Source organism: Saimiri boliviensis, chromosome 8 (assembly GCF_048565385.1).
Source record: "Saimiri boliviensis isolate mSaiBol1 chromosome 8, mSaiBol1.pri, whole genome shotgun sequence".
Taxonomy (NCBI): domain Eukaryota; kingdom Metazoa; phylum Chordata; class Mammalia; order Primates; family Cebidae; genus Saimiri; species Saimiri boliviensis.
In genome coordinates, this window is record NC_133456.1 from 43,545,075 (window position 1) to 43,560,957 (window position 15,883).

The window sequence follows — 15,883 nt, forward strand, 5'->3', positions numbered from 1 at the left end:
GAATCCTAGGTTTTGAAGGAAACATTTAATTTGAACTACCATCAGTTTCTTGAATTTCACTTTATTTATCAGATATATATTGATCGATTATTATATGTTGGAACTGTACTATGCATGATGACTGCAGAGATAAGTAAGATGTTCTTGTTGAGAAGTTACAGGGTGTTGCATGAATATTTCCAGGGAGAATTCACACTTACGAATCTTATTTTTAGGAATCTCTCTTATGACAATTCAAAATTTATCTTTCTCTATCTTTCGTTTATTGGTTTAGCTTTTCTATTTAGGATACAAAGAAGTGAGCATGATTGTTTTTTTAGAAACGTCTTTCTTATACATGAATGAAATGGAGTTTCTTCTGAGACATCTGTTCTTCATGCAGAACGTCACTGCATTCCTCTGTGGTTCCTCAAGCTACTGCACCATGTTGCTCACTCTTGTGAATTCCTTCCAGATTATCTGCTAAGGTGTGGCACACACCAGGGTCTCCAGGCTCCAGCTGTAGATGAGCCATCACAGAACAATGACTTTCTGCATTTCAGATACTGTCTTTCAAATCTGTGGCATGAGTTATACTCGTAACTGTCTGATCAATATGTACTATAAACTGTCTCATCCCTATTGTTGTTTTAAAAATTGTATTTATTTTTCACATGTTATCATAGATGGTATTTTCTGGAAGAAGATAGATGAGCTCTGTAATTTCTTAAGAAGCTTTTCTATTTTCATTTACTGTTCCAACCATCAAAATGATAACAATGAAGGGCTCTAGATTATTGAATTGCCATTTGGAAGTCATTTTTGGTCCAGTTAATTAAAGCAACTGTAATTCATACAATTTATGACAGATAGGTGGTAGGTCGTTAAGGAAGGATTTCTATAGCTTTGCAGATCTGTTTCTATAAATTGCTGTCTCACGTAAACAATTTTTTTTTCAATAAACAATGTGATAAGTAGTACTAATAACTCTAAGCACTGACTAAAAAACTTTAATATCTGTTCACTTTTTATTTTAGTTAACAAATGCATGAAATGCTTCTTTGTACCAAGTGTACTCTGACTCAGCACTTGGGACAAGTGCCCTGCCTAGCAGAACACTAGAAGAAGCCAGTTATAACTCAGCGACAATTTATAGCTGTGCACACTGCTGTGCTTTGCTACTTATAGAGAAAGGAAAGGACAAACAGTGTAGTAATGAACTGGAAGATGGACACAGGGAAGAGACCTCTGTCTGTAGGAAGGGTGAATGTTTGGAAGCAGACGGAGAGGTAGAGCTGGATAGATGGTATGTTAGTTTCCTAGGGCTGCCATGCCAAATTACCACAAACTTCGTGGCTGAAAACAATAGAAATTTGCTCTTCCGTCGTCAGGAGGCCAGAAGTTTTGAAATCAGGTTTTTAACAGGGCCATGCTACCTATCAAGGCTCTGGGGAAGAATCTCCCTTTGTCTCTTCCTGTCTTTGGCAATCCTTGGCATTCTTTGGCTTTTATATGCGTCACTCGAATCTTTGCCGTTTTTTTCACATGACCTTCTTTCCTGTATCTTCTCCTCAGTATCTCTGTGTCCAAATCTCTCTCTCCTTTTATTTTTGAGACGGAGTTTCCCTCTGTCACCCAGGCTGGAGTGCAGTGGCGTGATCTCGGCTCACTGCAACCTTCACCTCCCAGGTTCAAGCGATTATCTTTCCTCAGCCCCTAGAGCAGCTGGGACTACAGGCACATCCCACCATGCCCTGATAATGTTTTGCATTTTTAGTAGACACAGGGTTTCACCATGTTAACCAGGACGCTCTCGATCTCCTGATCTGGTGATTCGCCTGCCTCAGCCTCCTGACGGGCTGGGATTACAGATGTGAGCCACTGTGCTGGCCTTTTATTTTCTTTTCCTTTTTCTCTTTTTAATAAAGGTACCTGTCATGAGATTAGGCTTGACTTAATCCAGTATGACCTCACTTTTACTTGATTACATCTGCAAAAATTGTATTTCCAAAGAAGCTCACAATTACGGATGCTGGGTAACTTAGTCTATTTGTGCTGCCATAACAAAATACCACAGACTGGATAATTTTTAAAGACCAGAAATTTATTTCTCATAGTTCTAGAGGCTGTGGAGTCCAAGATAAGGCACTAGCAGGTTCACTGTCCAGTGATGGTCCAGTCTCTGCATCTAAGATGGCGCCTGGAATGCTGCATCCTCTAGAGAAGATGAATGCTGTATTTTCACACAGCAGGAGACAAAAGCTCAAAAAAGAATGAACTCCCTCCATCAAGCCTTTTTATAAGAGCAACTAAGCTCATTCATGAGGGAGGAGCTTTCATGCCTAATCACCTTTTAGAGGCCATACCTCTTAATACTGTCACATTGGCAGCACTTGAATTTTGGAGGAGACACTTTCAAACCATAGACAGGAGTCAGGACTTGAACATATCTTTTAGGGGAAACAATTCAATCCATAACAGGTGAGGTGGACCAAGCCATGAACACTTTAAATGAAGGTGGAAGCGTGTGGGTTTTATTTGTAAGTCAGGGGGCCACTAGAAACTTTTAAGTAAGGGTGCTAATAAGATAGTTATTATAGGAAGGTCTGATAGAGGTATGCTATAGCATGCTGGCCTGAAAATGAAGTTTAGAGGTGAGAATGTTAATGAGGATATCACAGCAGTGTTCCATGGATGAAACGAAGGAAAGTTTACAAGGGAAGATGTGGAAGAATGTGTTTTTTCAAAGATGGTTGCAGCAATTTCTCTCATACCACTTGCTCTTTGTAATGAGACCTTCTCACCATGTCATTAATAGGTGGTATCTGTTTCTCTACCTATGAATCTGGGCAGACCCACTGACCTTTTTGGCCAATAGAATAGGGTGAAAGTGACACCCTGCCAATTATTATATGCGTAGACCTTTCCTGCCTCTTTCCTACCCTGAGACCACCAAGCTGTGAAAAGCCTGAGCCATGTAGCTCTGTAGAGAGGCCCTGAAGGTAGGGCCAGGGCTAGGGTGAGGCAAGAGAAGCGCCTTGTACAAAATTTAAGGAGGTGCTCTGAGGTGCACTGCATGACATTGAGAAGTGTTCCTTAAGTTTTGTACCCAAGGCACTTCTCTTAACTCACACTAGTTCTGGACCTGCTGGGGGGTAGGGGTTGGGGAAGGGAAAGAGAGATTGAGATTGAGCTAGAGAGAGATTGAGATAGACAGACATAGAAACACCATGGGAGGTGCAAGACATTAGAGTAAGGAAGGAAGCCATCTTGAACATTGGTCCTCTGGCCCAGGCTAACAGCTGGCACCAAGTAGATCAGTGGTGAATCACCAAGTTGACCCTGTCTAAACTGATCCACAAAATGATGAGTGAAACAAAACTGTTTTTTTAAGCCAGTTAGTATTGGAGTAGTTTGTTATGACACAATAGATTACCTAAAACACCCTCATGCCTTGTCAGTATTATGTGAAGCTAGCAGTTGACTGAGAAATACCAAGTTGCTCTCTACTTATTGAAATTTAATAGAGCTGAATGTTTGATAGTTCCTTGGGGTGAAAGGATGAAGGAAGTGATGAGAGAGATTGTAGTGGGTAGCAGTCTAGGAAATAGAATTTAATATCTTACTTCTTCAGTTCACTGCTTAAGCTACGTAGCCACACAGCTTTTAATGTGTAAGGTTGGCCAGAACTAAAAGGTACACATACTCACAGCTGGAGTCTTTGTAGAAACAAAACTCATGTCTCTTTTGATCTATGCCATGCAGAGTGCTGTGAAATTCACATTTTCTAGCAAATGGTCTGAATTCTGATGCTAAATGAATAAAATTTTCCCTGGATCTCATTAGCCATCATTTGGGAAGGAGGGGTGTCAGTTTACCTGTTTTTTCTTGGCTTTGTCTGAACAAATCAAGCTTTGAATAAGAGGTTTATTTTTATGAAGATTAAAGTTACTAATTTTCTTTGAGTACCTCTGTTTTACAGTAATTTACATGTTCTTTTGAATGGTTGCTGGCACACTTACTTATTTTCCTTTGAGGCATTTTCTAATTACTTGTAAGCAAGGCTGAGGAAAAAAGAAAATCCAGCAAAAACTTTAGGAAAGGGACCGTTTGGTAGACAAGGTGTGTTATGCATAAAATTAAAATATAATGGATACTTTTAAAAGCCTTTAGTCCATTTTATAGGTTTCTCTGCTTGCTTCTACAAGTACTTGGTGAGTGAAGATTTCCCAACCCATTATTCATTTCTACATGATGTTAGACATTTTTATGACCTCCTAGAGTACTTAGAATCTGTACTACACAATTTAGCACCTAATTATATTCTGTTCATTATTATATCAGTGTAAGTTCCCGTCCCCTTAAGTAGATTATATGATCTTAAAAGTCAGGGACCACGTCTTACACTTCTGTATTCACATTCCAACTAGCACAGCCATCACTTGGGGCCATTTTAATTGATAGAACCATATTGAGTTCTAGTCCCTGAAATCTCAGTGAATGTATCTGTGGAGCACCTCTGGATACAGAGGCAGAGGTACACAAGTTACTTTTTCTTTCCCAAGGAGTTTGTCAACTAGTGTTAAGTACCAAGTACCAAGGTGAGGGATTACTTTGATAGAGTGACTTCCTTTCTCTTTTTCCTTTAGTGTCAGACCAGAGCAGAGGAAAAGCAGAGAGCCATGAGCCAGCATGCCATCATTATCATTTTGATGTAGGTGGATGATTGGCATTTTTATTGCTTCTCCAATTGGACAAAACTACTAATGGTGTCTGACCCAGGGAGTTTTACTCGGCTGAGCCACTAGGCTAAATGGTTGACAGCCTTAGCTTTCTCTTGTTTTGAGTCAGCATCAGGGTATCAGATTCACATTCTTTTTATTGTGATAAAACATACATGACATAAAATTTACCACTTCCTATTCTTTCATATCCCCATTGCCTGCTAACCACTATTCTACTTTCTGTCTCTAGTATTTGACTATTCTAGGTACTTCATCTGGGTGGAATCATGCAATATTTACCCCTTTGTGGCTGGCTTATTTCAGTTAGCATAATGTTTTCAAGGTCCATCTAAGTTGTATGAGGTGTCAGAATTCCATTCCCTTTTAAGACTGAATAATAATCTATTCTATATATGTGTTTATGTACATATACACACACATACACACACACACACACACACATATATATGTTTTGTTGAACCATTCATCCATTGATAGGCATTTGGTTGTCTCCACTTTTTGGTGATTGTGAATAATGCTGCTATGAACATCGACATACATACTGATCCCCATTATTCTGAACACTAAAACTGATTTACTACTTACATGGTGAGCAAAGTCCCCTCCTTAGCCATTAAAATATCTAGAAGGGGAATGAATCTCTGGAATTTCATAACTTGAATTCAGACTTAATTACTCATCAGGAAAATATGACTTGGCAACATTTTTTAGATTAGGATCGGGACCAATACTGGGATTTAGTAAATACGTCCTGTTTATTTGTCCTTCAGAGTGTTTCCTGTCTCCATTTTTTTTTTTCTACTCTGTCGTGATTTCACTGTGTATCCTCATTGCTGGGCAGCAGGACTCCAGCAGTCACATTCTAACTGGTCTCCCCCTTTCTGGTTTTTCTTATAAAGTGCTGATTTGATCATTGTACATTCCTGAACGAAAACTTTCAGTGACTCCCCATCACATACAGGACGAAGCCCAAGCTCGTTTGCCTGGCACATAGGCCTCTTGGCATCTGGCAGCAGCTTACCTACCACTCAGGCCCTGCTTCTCTCACTTCCTGTAGAAACTCTGCCCAAGTCAGCATTGTCTTCTCATTACCATCTGAATAAATTATCATTTTCTTGGATTTTTCTCACTGCTGTTTGTTCCATCATGTATAAACATTTTGATGCTGTCTTGAAGTTTTAGCTTAAATATCAGCATCTCTGCTCTTTTTTTAAAAAAATAATTTTGAAATGCTTGCTCTTTTGAATATGCTTGCATTTATTGGAAGACTAATCATGTAAATGATGTTTTTGTCATAGCTAACGTTTTTGAGCACTTGGGCTAAGTGAATTACTTGCATTATTTCATTTCATTTTTGTAGCATTTTATATGAAGTATATACTATCATTATCCACTATACAGATGATACATTTGAGGCTTTGAGATGCTAACTTGTCCAAAATCACACAACTGTTAAGTAACAGATCTAGGTCTTGATCTCAAGTGTTTTGCTGTCAAAGCATGATTTAAGATATATATTTATTGCATTAATTAGATTATAGGCTTGTATGAATAAGAGCTTTACTGAATCCCCCATGGGAGGCACCCATCAGCGGTCAAAGTCAGAAAAAGGTTGTCTGTTGAGTGGAACCTTTTTTTTTTTTTTTTCTTGATCTGTGGTTTTCTTTTTAATTATCTTAAGTCTTATGATCACACATCATTTTTCAATTTCTGTATATCTCCTCTACTTTAATCCTTTTAAGTCAGCAAAAGCACCATTCCCAATCACAAATACACAGCAGTTGTACAGTTTTGTTTCTGAATGGCTGTTTAAAGACAATCATAAATTATAACTTAGTTTTTGACTTAGATTGTAAAGAATTCAAGAGTGACGTTTAATTGGATACTATAAAGACAATCCTAAATTATACCTTAGTTTGACTTAGATTGTAAAGAATCCAAGAGTGAACTTTAACTGGCTTCTATTTTAAAAGCATGTGACGTTATAGATCATCTATCAAATGTGTGAAGTGTTAAATAATTTTTGATGTTACACATAAACCACACAAAATGCCTTTCAATAAGTAAAAGGAACCATTTTAAATACAGGGAATTCTAATTAGATTGGCATAGTTAAGGCCAAAAATATAAAATAGCCATTGCTACCCACTTATCTTTAACCCTTGCCTTTAAGAGGCAAATGAATACAAAACACAGGTGACTCTTGCTTGGTTCTGAGACAGTGAAGGAATTTCCCCCATATTTAAATATATTCACATAACCAGTTATATAAATCTAAATGTAAAACCAATCTCCAGTAAGTTTTAAGATGGCACTCACCATCTTTGCAAAAAGTTTAACATTACTAATGAAGTCTAATCATATCTTTAGAAGGGGTAAACAGTGATAGAATTTACTAAATTGGAATTGTTATTAAAATCAAAAAACTGAACATACTCATTTAACCACAAGCCAGTCTTAGTTTTAAATCAGGACTGCCTAACCAAATATTCCGTCAGTTGTTCATGATGTAAATTTGGTGTATGAGATCTAGTAAAGTATGGTACACATAAAAAAGTCATGAGACATTTGTAACAAATAAGGCAGTGGCCAATTATTACTCATTAGTGCCTTTTTTGAGATAAGCTAGTAAGTCTTCCCTTTCTCCCTTCTTAATGCTGACAAAGATCATTTTTGTTCCAGGGCTATACTTCTTGGGATTCTCCAAATACTCCCTCAGTGTATCCTCTACCCAGATGATGCCTTTGTTCTTATTGGCATCTGTAGTGAATCCAGAGGCCTGATCTGTCTTCTGCCCAAAGATACCATGGAGATTAGGCCCAGTCTTGTGCTTGCCTCCCTTTTCCATGGTGTGACATTGGGAACACTTCTGAATAAAAATCCTCTTGCCTTTCTCAACATCACCCATATTTAATTCTTTTTTGTCGCTAGCACAACAAAGGTTACCGCTCAGAAGCCAGACGTCCCACTCTCTAAGTCGGAAACTTTTTAAAAAATTAGCCCACTGGGGATAAGCTTAGCATGATTTTTCAACTGGTTACTTAAGTCTGTTTCTTCAAGATGAGGAAGGCTTCATAACTCTTCATGTCTGATTAGGCTCACTCCTGAGGCATGTCTTTGTGTCATAGCACTGACCACACTGATGGTAGTTATCTGTAACTTGTGTGTCTCCCAAATATCTTTGCTTGAACCCCTTGTACCTAGAACAATAGCCTACCTGCACATAGCTTCATAAATGCTTATTAAGTGAATTAAAGCATCTGTGGCCACTGTCCATCCTAAAAATTACTTTCTAAATGTGTTGCTGTTATAGAGTTGAGTAATACCAAAGTCCAGTGAAGTCAAAGTAGATCCTCAAGAAGGCAAAATGACAATATAAATGAAAACTGTAATTAAAAAAATTTGTACCACAACTTACCTTTCATGATGTGATGGTATTTGTGATGGCATTTAACAAAGGATGTTTGAATGTAAGCACTTGATGCCTATATTCATGGAAAAGAGGTCCTGTGTATTAAAGGCAGGAATGTATTTGTTCTATAGGCAATTTGGGAGCAGGCATGTTCCAGAGTTTCCTACAGTATTCTTTAAAATTAGCCAATTCTATTTTTTCTGGATATGTACTTTCCAAACAACCTTCTGATTAATAATTGCATTATTGAAATACTTTGATACTTAAAAGCCAATACCATAGAGAGTAGATATTAATATTTCAGTCACTAGGAAATCTACATTCTACAAAAAATAGAAGATGAGTCTTTATATTTTAATTATTTATGAGTTTGTCAACTTTGTTTTAAAAAGTTGAAGCAGAAAAGCTGAGGACCCACTTGACTTAGACAGTAGTGACACATCTAAAATGTTTCTCCCAGAATTCTTGCCTGAGAAGCTAATAAGATTTTTCTTAATATTTCTATATAGATAGATCCATCAGTATCTGGCACATGGCTCTGGATACAGTGGACATATAACAAATATTTTCATTTTGTTTTGTCAGTTCAATAGAATATAGTACTCTAAAGCAACAGTTGTCAATCATTTTCTCTTTGTGACACACGTGATAGATGTAACTCCAACCTTCTAATACATTTCCACTCGCCAACTCAAGTTGATGCTTCATTTTATGTACAGCAACTACAGCTGCGCTTCCTGTCTCCCACTCTGGAAGCATATAGAAATGTGCATGAAAATGCACTATCATAGAGGTGATAATAATAAGAAATAATAATCACGATAATATAGCGAGAATCTTTCAAATACCAATCCAGTCACTGTTTTGTTTGTAACCTTGCAATAGCTTCTTGTTGCCTAGGGCCAGTTCCCAAACTCTTCGTTGGGACACAGAGCTCACCATGGTGGTAGTGCTGGTAGCAGCTGGGTGCCTCAGTCCCCGCATGATGGAGATTCACTCTGGCCTACTTCCAGGACCCTTCACACTCCATACCATCTGAAAAATCTCAAGAGACGTAGGAATTACAACTTAGCCTTCATCGTGAGCTCACGTTGCTTCCTACTCAGATGCGGGTATGTGTAGATTCCTGGTACTCCAGGATTGTGAACTGCTCTAGTGAAATCTCAGAGGCAATTTGATATGAACTGGCTTCCTCCTCAGTGCTTTCCTGAGAGCTTGTTAAAAATGCAGTAATAGAAATACTTTGACCTGCTATGAAGCTAGAGAAACTGCACAGCAAGGATAAACTTACTTGACTTTGAATTTTTTTTGAGTATTTTTATTTTTGAGCCACTTCCCATTTCTTTAGGAGTTTAATTCTGAGAAAAATTCAGCTCCTCTGTATTTTTCTTAATATTTCTATATAGCAGAATATTAATTTTCATTGAATTTCAGACATTTTAATAATTTCTATCCTAAAAATTACTTTCTAAATGTTCTTTTTTCCCTTATAGGCTAGTTTGTGGTACTTCCTGGAGGATTTCCAAAGCAGTTTGGGGCAACTGAGTCATTGATGGACTATCTTTTAATATCCTAAAGCTAAAATAGTAAATAATTCTTTTTTATACATTATGGTATAATGGAAAGAGTGACTAGGTTCAAATCCTTCTTCAACAACTTGCATGCTAATTAGACATTGGGCAATGCAGTTTCTTCATTCATTCAACAGATGTTACTGAGTCCTTACTTTGCGCCAGATATAGTTTTAAGCTCTGAGAAGAGATGTCAGTAAAAATTAACTCTGAACTTCCACAGAGGTTTTAATCTGTTAGGGGAGACTGGCAAGCAAGTTAGCAGTTAAAGTGGAATGTTACCATGGAATTATGTAGCAGGGTAGAACTCTCGTGGAACTTAAAACCAAGGCAGGTGTGAACTGAGAATGGGGGAGAGTGTTAGGGAAGGCTTGTTGGGAAAAGCAGTGCTTAAGCTGAGTCTTAAAGCCAAGTATAATTTAGTTGAATATAGATGTAGAAAGAAAATTACAGTAGCATGAACAAGCTAACAGGGAAACATAAAATAACAAAACGTTTGAAGATCAATAATTGTTGTTCATTATTACTGATACAAATGTTTCATCTTGGTGAGACAAAGGAGATAAATCTAGGCAAATGTCTCCATTTCCTTTTCTCTAAAATGGAGATAATTATAATTACCTCGTGGATCTGTTGTGAGCACTCAGTAAAACAGCCTATGTCTAGTGCATAGCCCATACACGATGTTCAACAATGCCAGCTCCTTTATCTCCCTACTGCCCACCCTTTCTCTTGCCCTTACTCACTCTTAATTTTCCTAGGTAGACACCTGGTATGGCTGGCCAGATGGCCAAATAGAAACAGCTCTGGTCTGCAGCTCCCAGCAAGATCAATGCAGAAGGTAGGTGATTTATGCATTTCCAACTGAGGTACCTGGCTCATCTCATTGGGACTGGTTAGACAGTGGATGCAGCCCACAGAGGTCAAGCTGAAGCAGATTGGGGAGTTGCCTCACCCAGAAAGTGTGAGGGGTCAGGGAACTCCCTCCCCTAGCCAAGGGCAACCATGAGAGACTGTACCATGAGAAACAATGCACTCTGGTCCAGATACTACACTTTTCCCATGCTCTTCACAACCCATAGACCAGGGGATTCCCTCTGGTGCCTACACCACCAGGGCCCTGGGTTTCAAGCATAAAACTGGGCAGACATTTGGGCAGACACTGAGCTAGCAGGAGATTTTTTTTTCATAATCCAGTGACGCCTGGAACACCAGTAGGACAGAACCATTCACTCCTCTGGAAAAGGGGCTGCAGCCAGGGAGCCAAGTGGTCTAGCTCAGCAGATTTCACCCCCACAGAACCCAGCAAGTTAAGATCCACTGGCTTGGTATTCTTGCTTCCAGCACAGCAGTCTGAAGTCAATGGGACACACCAGCTTGGTTAGGGGAGGGGCATCCACCATTATTAAGGCTTGAGTAGGCAGTTCTCCCCTCACAGTATAAACAAAGCCACTGGGGTATTTGATCTGGGTGGAGCCCACTGCAGCTCAGCAAAGTGACTGTTGCCAGAGACTTCTCTAGATTCCTCCTCTCTAGGCAGGGCATATCTGAAAGAAAGGCCGTAGCCCCAGTCAAGGACTTGTAGATAAAACTATCATCTCCCTGGGACAGAGCATCTTGGGGAAGTTGGGGCTCTGGTTGCAGTTTCGGCTGACTTAAACATTCCTGCCTGCTGGCTCTGAAGAGAGCAGCAGATCTTCGAGCACAGCGCTAAGGGACAGACTGCCTCCTCAAGTGGGTCTCTGCTCTCCATACCTCCTGAATGGGAGACACCTCCCAACAGGGGTTGGCAGACACTTCATACAGGAGAGCTCTGGCTGGCATGGACAGGTGGCCCTCTGGGACAAAGTTTCCAGAGGATGGAACAGTCAGCAATCTTTACTGATCTGCAGCCTGTGCTGGCGATATCCAGGAAAAAAGTGTCTGGAGTGGACCTCCAGCAAACTCCAATAGACCTGCAGCAGAGGAATCTGGCTGTTAGAAGGAAAACTAACAAACAAGAAGAAATAGCATCAACATCAACAAAAAGCATGTCCACGCAGAGACCCCATCCGAAGGTCATTAACCTCAAAGACCAAAGGTAGATAAATCCACCAAGATAAGGAAAAGCCAGCACAAAAAGCCTGAAAATTCCAAACACTAGAATGCCTCTCCTCCTCCGAAGGATCACAACTCCTCACCAGCAAGGGGACAAAACTGGACAGAGAATGAGTTTGACGAATTCACAGAAGTAGGCTTCAGAAGGTGGGTAATAACAAACTCCACTGAGCTAAAGCAGCATGTTCTAACCCAAAGAAAGGAAGCTAAGAACCTTGAAAAAACATTAGAGGAATTGCTAACTAGAAGAAGTAGTTTAGAGAAGAACATAAATGACCTGATGGAGCTGAAGATCATAGCACGAGGACTTCATGAAGCATACACAAGGATCAATAGCCAAATTGATTAAGTGAAAGAAAGGATATCAAAGATTGGAGATTAACTTAATGAAATAAAGCATGAAGACAAGATTAGAGAAAGAATGAAAGTGAATGAACACAGCCTCCAAGAAATATGGGACTATGTGAAAAGACCAAACCTACTTTTGATTAGTGTACCTGAAAGAGATGGGGAAAATGAAACCAAGTTGGAAAACGCTCTTCAGGATATTATCCAGGACTGTCTCAACCTAGCAAAAGAGACCAATATTCAAATTCAGGAAATACAGAGAACACCACAAAGATACTTCTCGAGAAGAGGAACCCAAAGACACATAATCATCAGTCACCAAGGTTGAAATGAAGGAAAAAATGTTAAGGGCACCCAGAGAAAGGTTGGATTACCCACAAACATAACCCCATCAGACAAACAGCAGCTCTCTCTGCAGAAACCTTACAAGCCAGAGGACAGTGGAGGCCACTATTTAACATTCTTAAAGAATTTTCAAGCCAGAATTTCATATCCAGCCAAGCTAAGCTTCATAAGCAAAAGAGAAATAAAATCCTCTACAGTTGAGCAAATGCTGAGGGATTCTGTCACCACCAGCCCTGCCTTAGAAGAGCTCCCAAAGGAAGCACTACATATGGAAAGGAAAAACCAGTACCAGCCACTGCAAAAATATACCAAATTGTAAAGACCATCAACATTATGAAGAAACCGCATCAACTAATGGGCAAAATAGCCAGCTGGCATCATAATGACAGGATCAGATTCACACATAACAATATTAACCTTAAATGTAAATGGGCCAAATGCCCCAATTAAAAGACACAGACTAGTAAATTAGATAAGGAGTCAAGTCCCATCAGTGTGCTGTATTTAGGAGACCCATCTCACATGCAGAGTCACACATAGGCTCAAAATAAAGGGATGGAGGAGTATTTACCAAGCAAAATGAAAGCAAAAACAAAAACAAAAACAACACCAAAAAAAAAAAAAAACAAAAACACACACACAAAAAAACAGGGTTGCAATTATAATCTCTGATAAAAGAGACTTTAAACCAACAAAGATAAAAAGAGACAAAGAAGGGCATTATATAATGGTAAAGGGATCAAGGCAACAAGAAGAGTTAACTGTCCAAAATATATATGCACCCAATACAGGAGCACCCAGATTCATAAAGCAAGTTCTTAGAGAACTGCAAAAAGACTTAGACTCCCACACAATAACAGTGGGAGACTTTAACCCCCACTGTCAATATTAGACAGATCAACGAGACAGAACATTAACAGGGATATCCAGGACTTGAACTCAGCTCTGGACCAAGTGGACCTAATAGACATCTACAGAACTCTCCATCCCAAATCAACAGAATATACATTCTTCTTAGCACCACATTGTGCTTATTCTAAAATTGATCACATAATTGGAAATAAAATACTCCTCAGCAAATGCAAAAGATAGGGAAGAATCAGTATGAAAATGGCCATACTGCCCAAAGTAATTTATAGATTCAATGCTATCCCCATCAAGCTACCATTGACTTTCTTCACAGAATTAGAAAAAAACACTGTAAATTTCATGTGGAACCAAAAAACAGCTCGTATAGCCAAGACAATCCTAAGCAAAAAGAACAAAGCTGGAGGCATCATGCTACCTGACTTCAACTATACTACAAGGCTACAGTAACCAAAACAGCCTGGTTACTGTATATATAGATACAGATATATAGACCAATGGAACAGAACAGAGGCCTCAGAAATAATGCCACACATCTACAATCATCTGTTCTTTGACAAATATGACAGAAATAAGCGATGGGGAAAGGATTTCCTATTTAATAAATGGTGTTGGGAAAACTGGCTAGCCATATGCAGAAAACTGAAACTGGACCTCTTCCTTAAACCTTATACAAAAATTAACTCAAGATGGATTAAAGACTTAAATGCGAGATCTAAAACCATAAAAACCCTCAAAGAAGACCTAGGCAATACCATTCAGGATATAGGCATGGACAAAGACTTTATGAATAAAACACCAAAAGCAATGGCAACAAAAGCCAAAATTAACAAATGGGATGTAATTAAACTAAAGAGCTTCTGCACAGCAAAAGAAACTGTCATCAGAGTGAACAGCAACCTACAGAATGGGAGAAAAATTTTTCAATCTATCCGTCTGACAAAGGGCTAATATCCGGAATCTACAAGGAACTGAAACAAATGTACAAGAAAAAAACGAACAACCCCATCAAAAAGTGGGCAAAGGATATAAACAGACACTTTTCAAAAAAAGACATTTATGTGGCTAACAAACATGAAAAAAAGGTCATCATCACTGGTCATTAGAGAAGTGCAAATCAAAACCACAATGAGATACCATCTCATGCCAGTTAGAATGTTGATCATTAAAAAGTCAGGGAACTACAAATGCTGGTGAGCATGTGGAGAAATAGGAAGGCTTTTACACTGTTGGTGGGAGTGTAAGTTAGTTCAACCATATGGAAGACAGTGTCGTGATTCCTCAAGGACCTAGAACCAGAAATACCATTTGGCCCAGCAATCCCATTACCGAGTATATACCTAAAGGAATATAAGTCATTCTACTATAAAGACACATGCATTCGTATGTTTATTGCTGCACTGTTCACAATAGCAAAGACTTGGAACCAACCCGGATGCCCGTCAATGATAGTGTGGATAAAGAAAATGTGGCATATATACACCATGGAATACTATGCAGCCATAGAAAAGGATGAGTTCATGTCCTTTGCAGGGACATGGATGAAGCTGGAAACCATCATTCTTAGCAAACTAACAAACTAACACAGGAACAGAAAACCAAACACCACATGTTCTCACTCATAAGTGGGAGTTGAACAATGAGAACACATTGAGGCAAAAGGGCCTGTCAGGGGTTGTGGGGGTAGGGGAGGGATAGCATTAGGAGAAATACCTAATGTAGATGACAGGTTGATGGGTGCAGCAAACCACCATGACACGTGTATACCTACATAACAAACCTGCACATTTTGTGCATGTATCCCAGAACTGAAAGTATAATTTAAAAAAAAAAGGAAAAAATAATGAAAACACCCTGTGATGACTAAGTTAATCAGTTTGGAAATTATGGCCCTGTGTTTGAATGTGACGTCTGTTTTGTTTCTGATCTGGATTGTCGAATTTAATGAGGGCCGGGCTCAACAGCAGCATCCCTTATTTTGACGCTGCTCAGCTTCCTATGTCATCACAATTGGTATTCGAAGAGAGCACAGACTCCCAAAAGGCATCGTATTCTTGGTCTGTGCACTCTCCTGAGCTCGGTGTTGTGCACAGGTCATGTGTGCTAGAGTGCCTGGAGAAGCCTTTGAATAATGTTGTGTATTCTATTCTGTTTTTCACCACTTTGAGGTCTCTAAATTTTAATGTGTGTTAGGGAGCAGTTTTTCAGTATGATTTTTTTTTCTGGGGAGCAGGTCCATAGCTTCCACAATCTAGCAAATATTAGGGATCCTTCCTTTTGGGTATTTTTAATCTACATTTTAATATTTCTTTCAAGGAGCATCGTCTCCAATACTGAATTAGATCACTGGGAAAGATTACCTAGTGTGGAGAGATTTTCCTCATCCCATGGTTTATTATTAGTAAGAAGCTGTTATTTATGTTCAAGTGAAGTTTTTCCAAATGTTTGCCATTTGCAAATATCTTTTATTAGTTTCTTCATACCCATGGACCATCTATTCTGTAACCTGCTTAATAATT

At 39.0% G+C, this 15,883-nt stretch overlaps 1 protein-coding gene across 1 annotated transcript; it reads right to left on the reverse strand.

Annotated features, from left to right (window-relative positions):
* Positions 1-7,320: 7,320 nt before the first annotated feature.
* Positions 7,321-7,640, reverse strand: LOC120367170 (cytochrome c-like). Its single transcript, XM_039477453.2, has one exon. The coding sequence runs from the start codon at positions 7,630-7,632 to the stop codon at positions 7,321-7,323; it is 312 nt and encodes a 103-aa protein (XP_039333387.1). The 5' UTR covers positions 7,633-7,640.
* Between the last annotated feature and the right edge of the window lie 8,243 nt (positions 7,641-15,883).

Coding starts and splice junctions, on each gene's coding strand:
- LOC120367170 (XM_039477453.2), bottom strand. CDS start 7,632: ATGGGTGATGTTGAGAAAGGCAAGAGGATTTTTATTCAGAAGTGTTCC.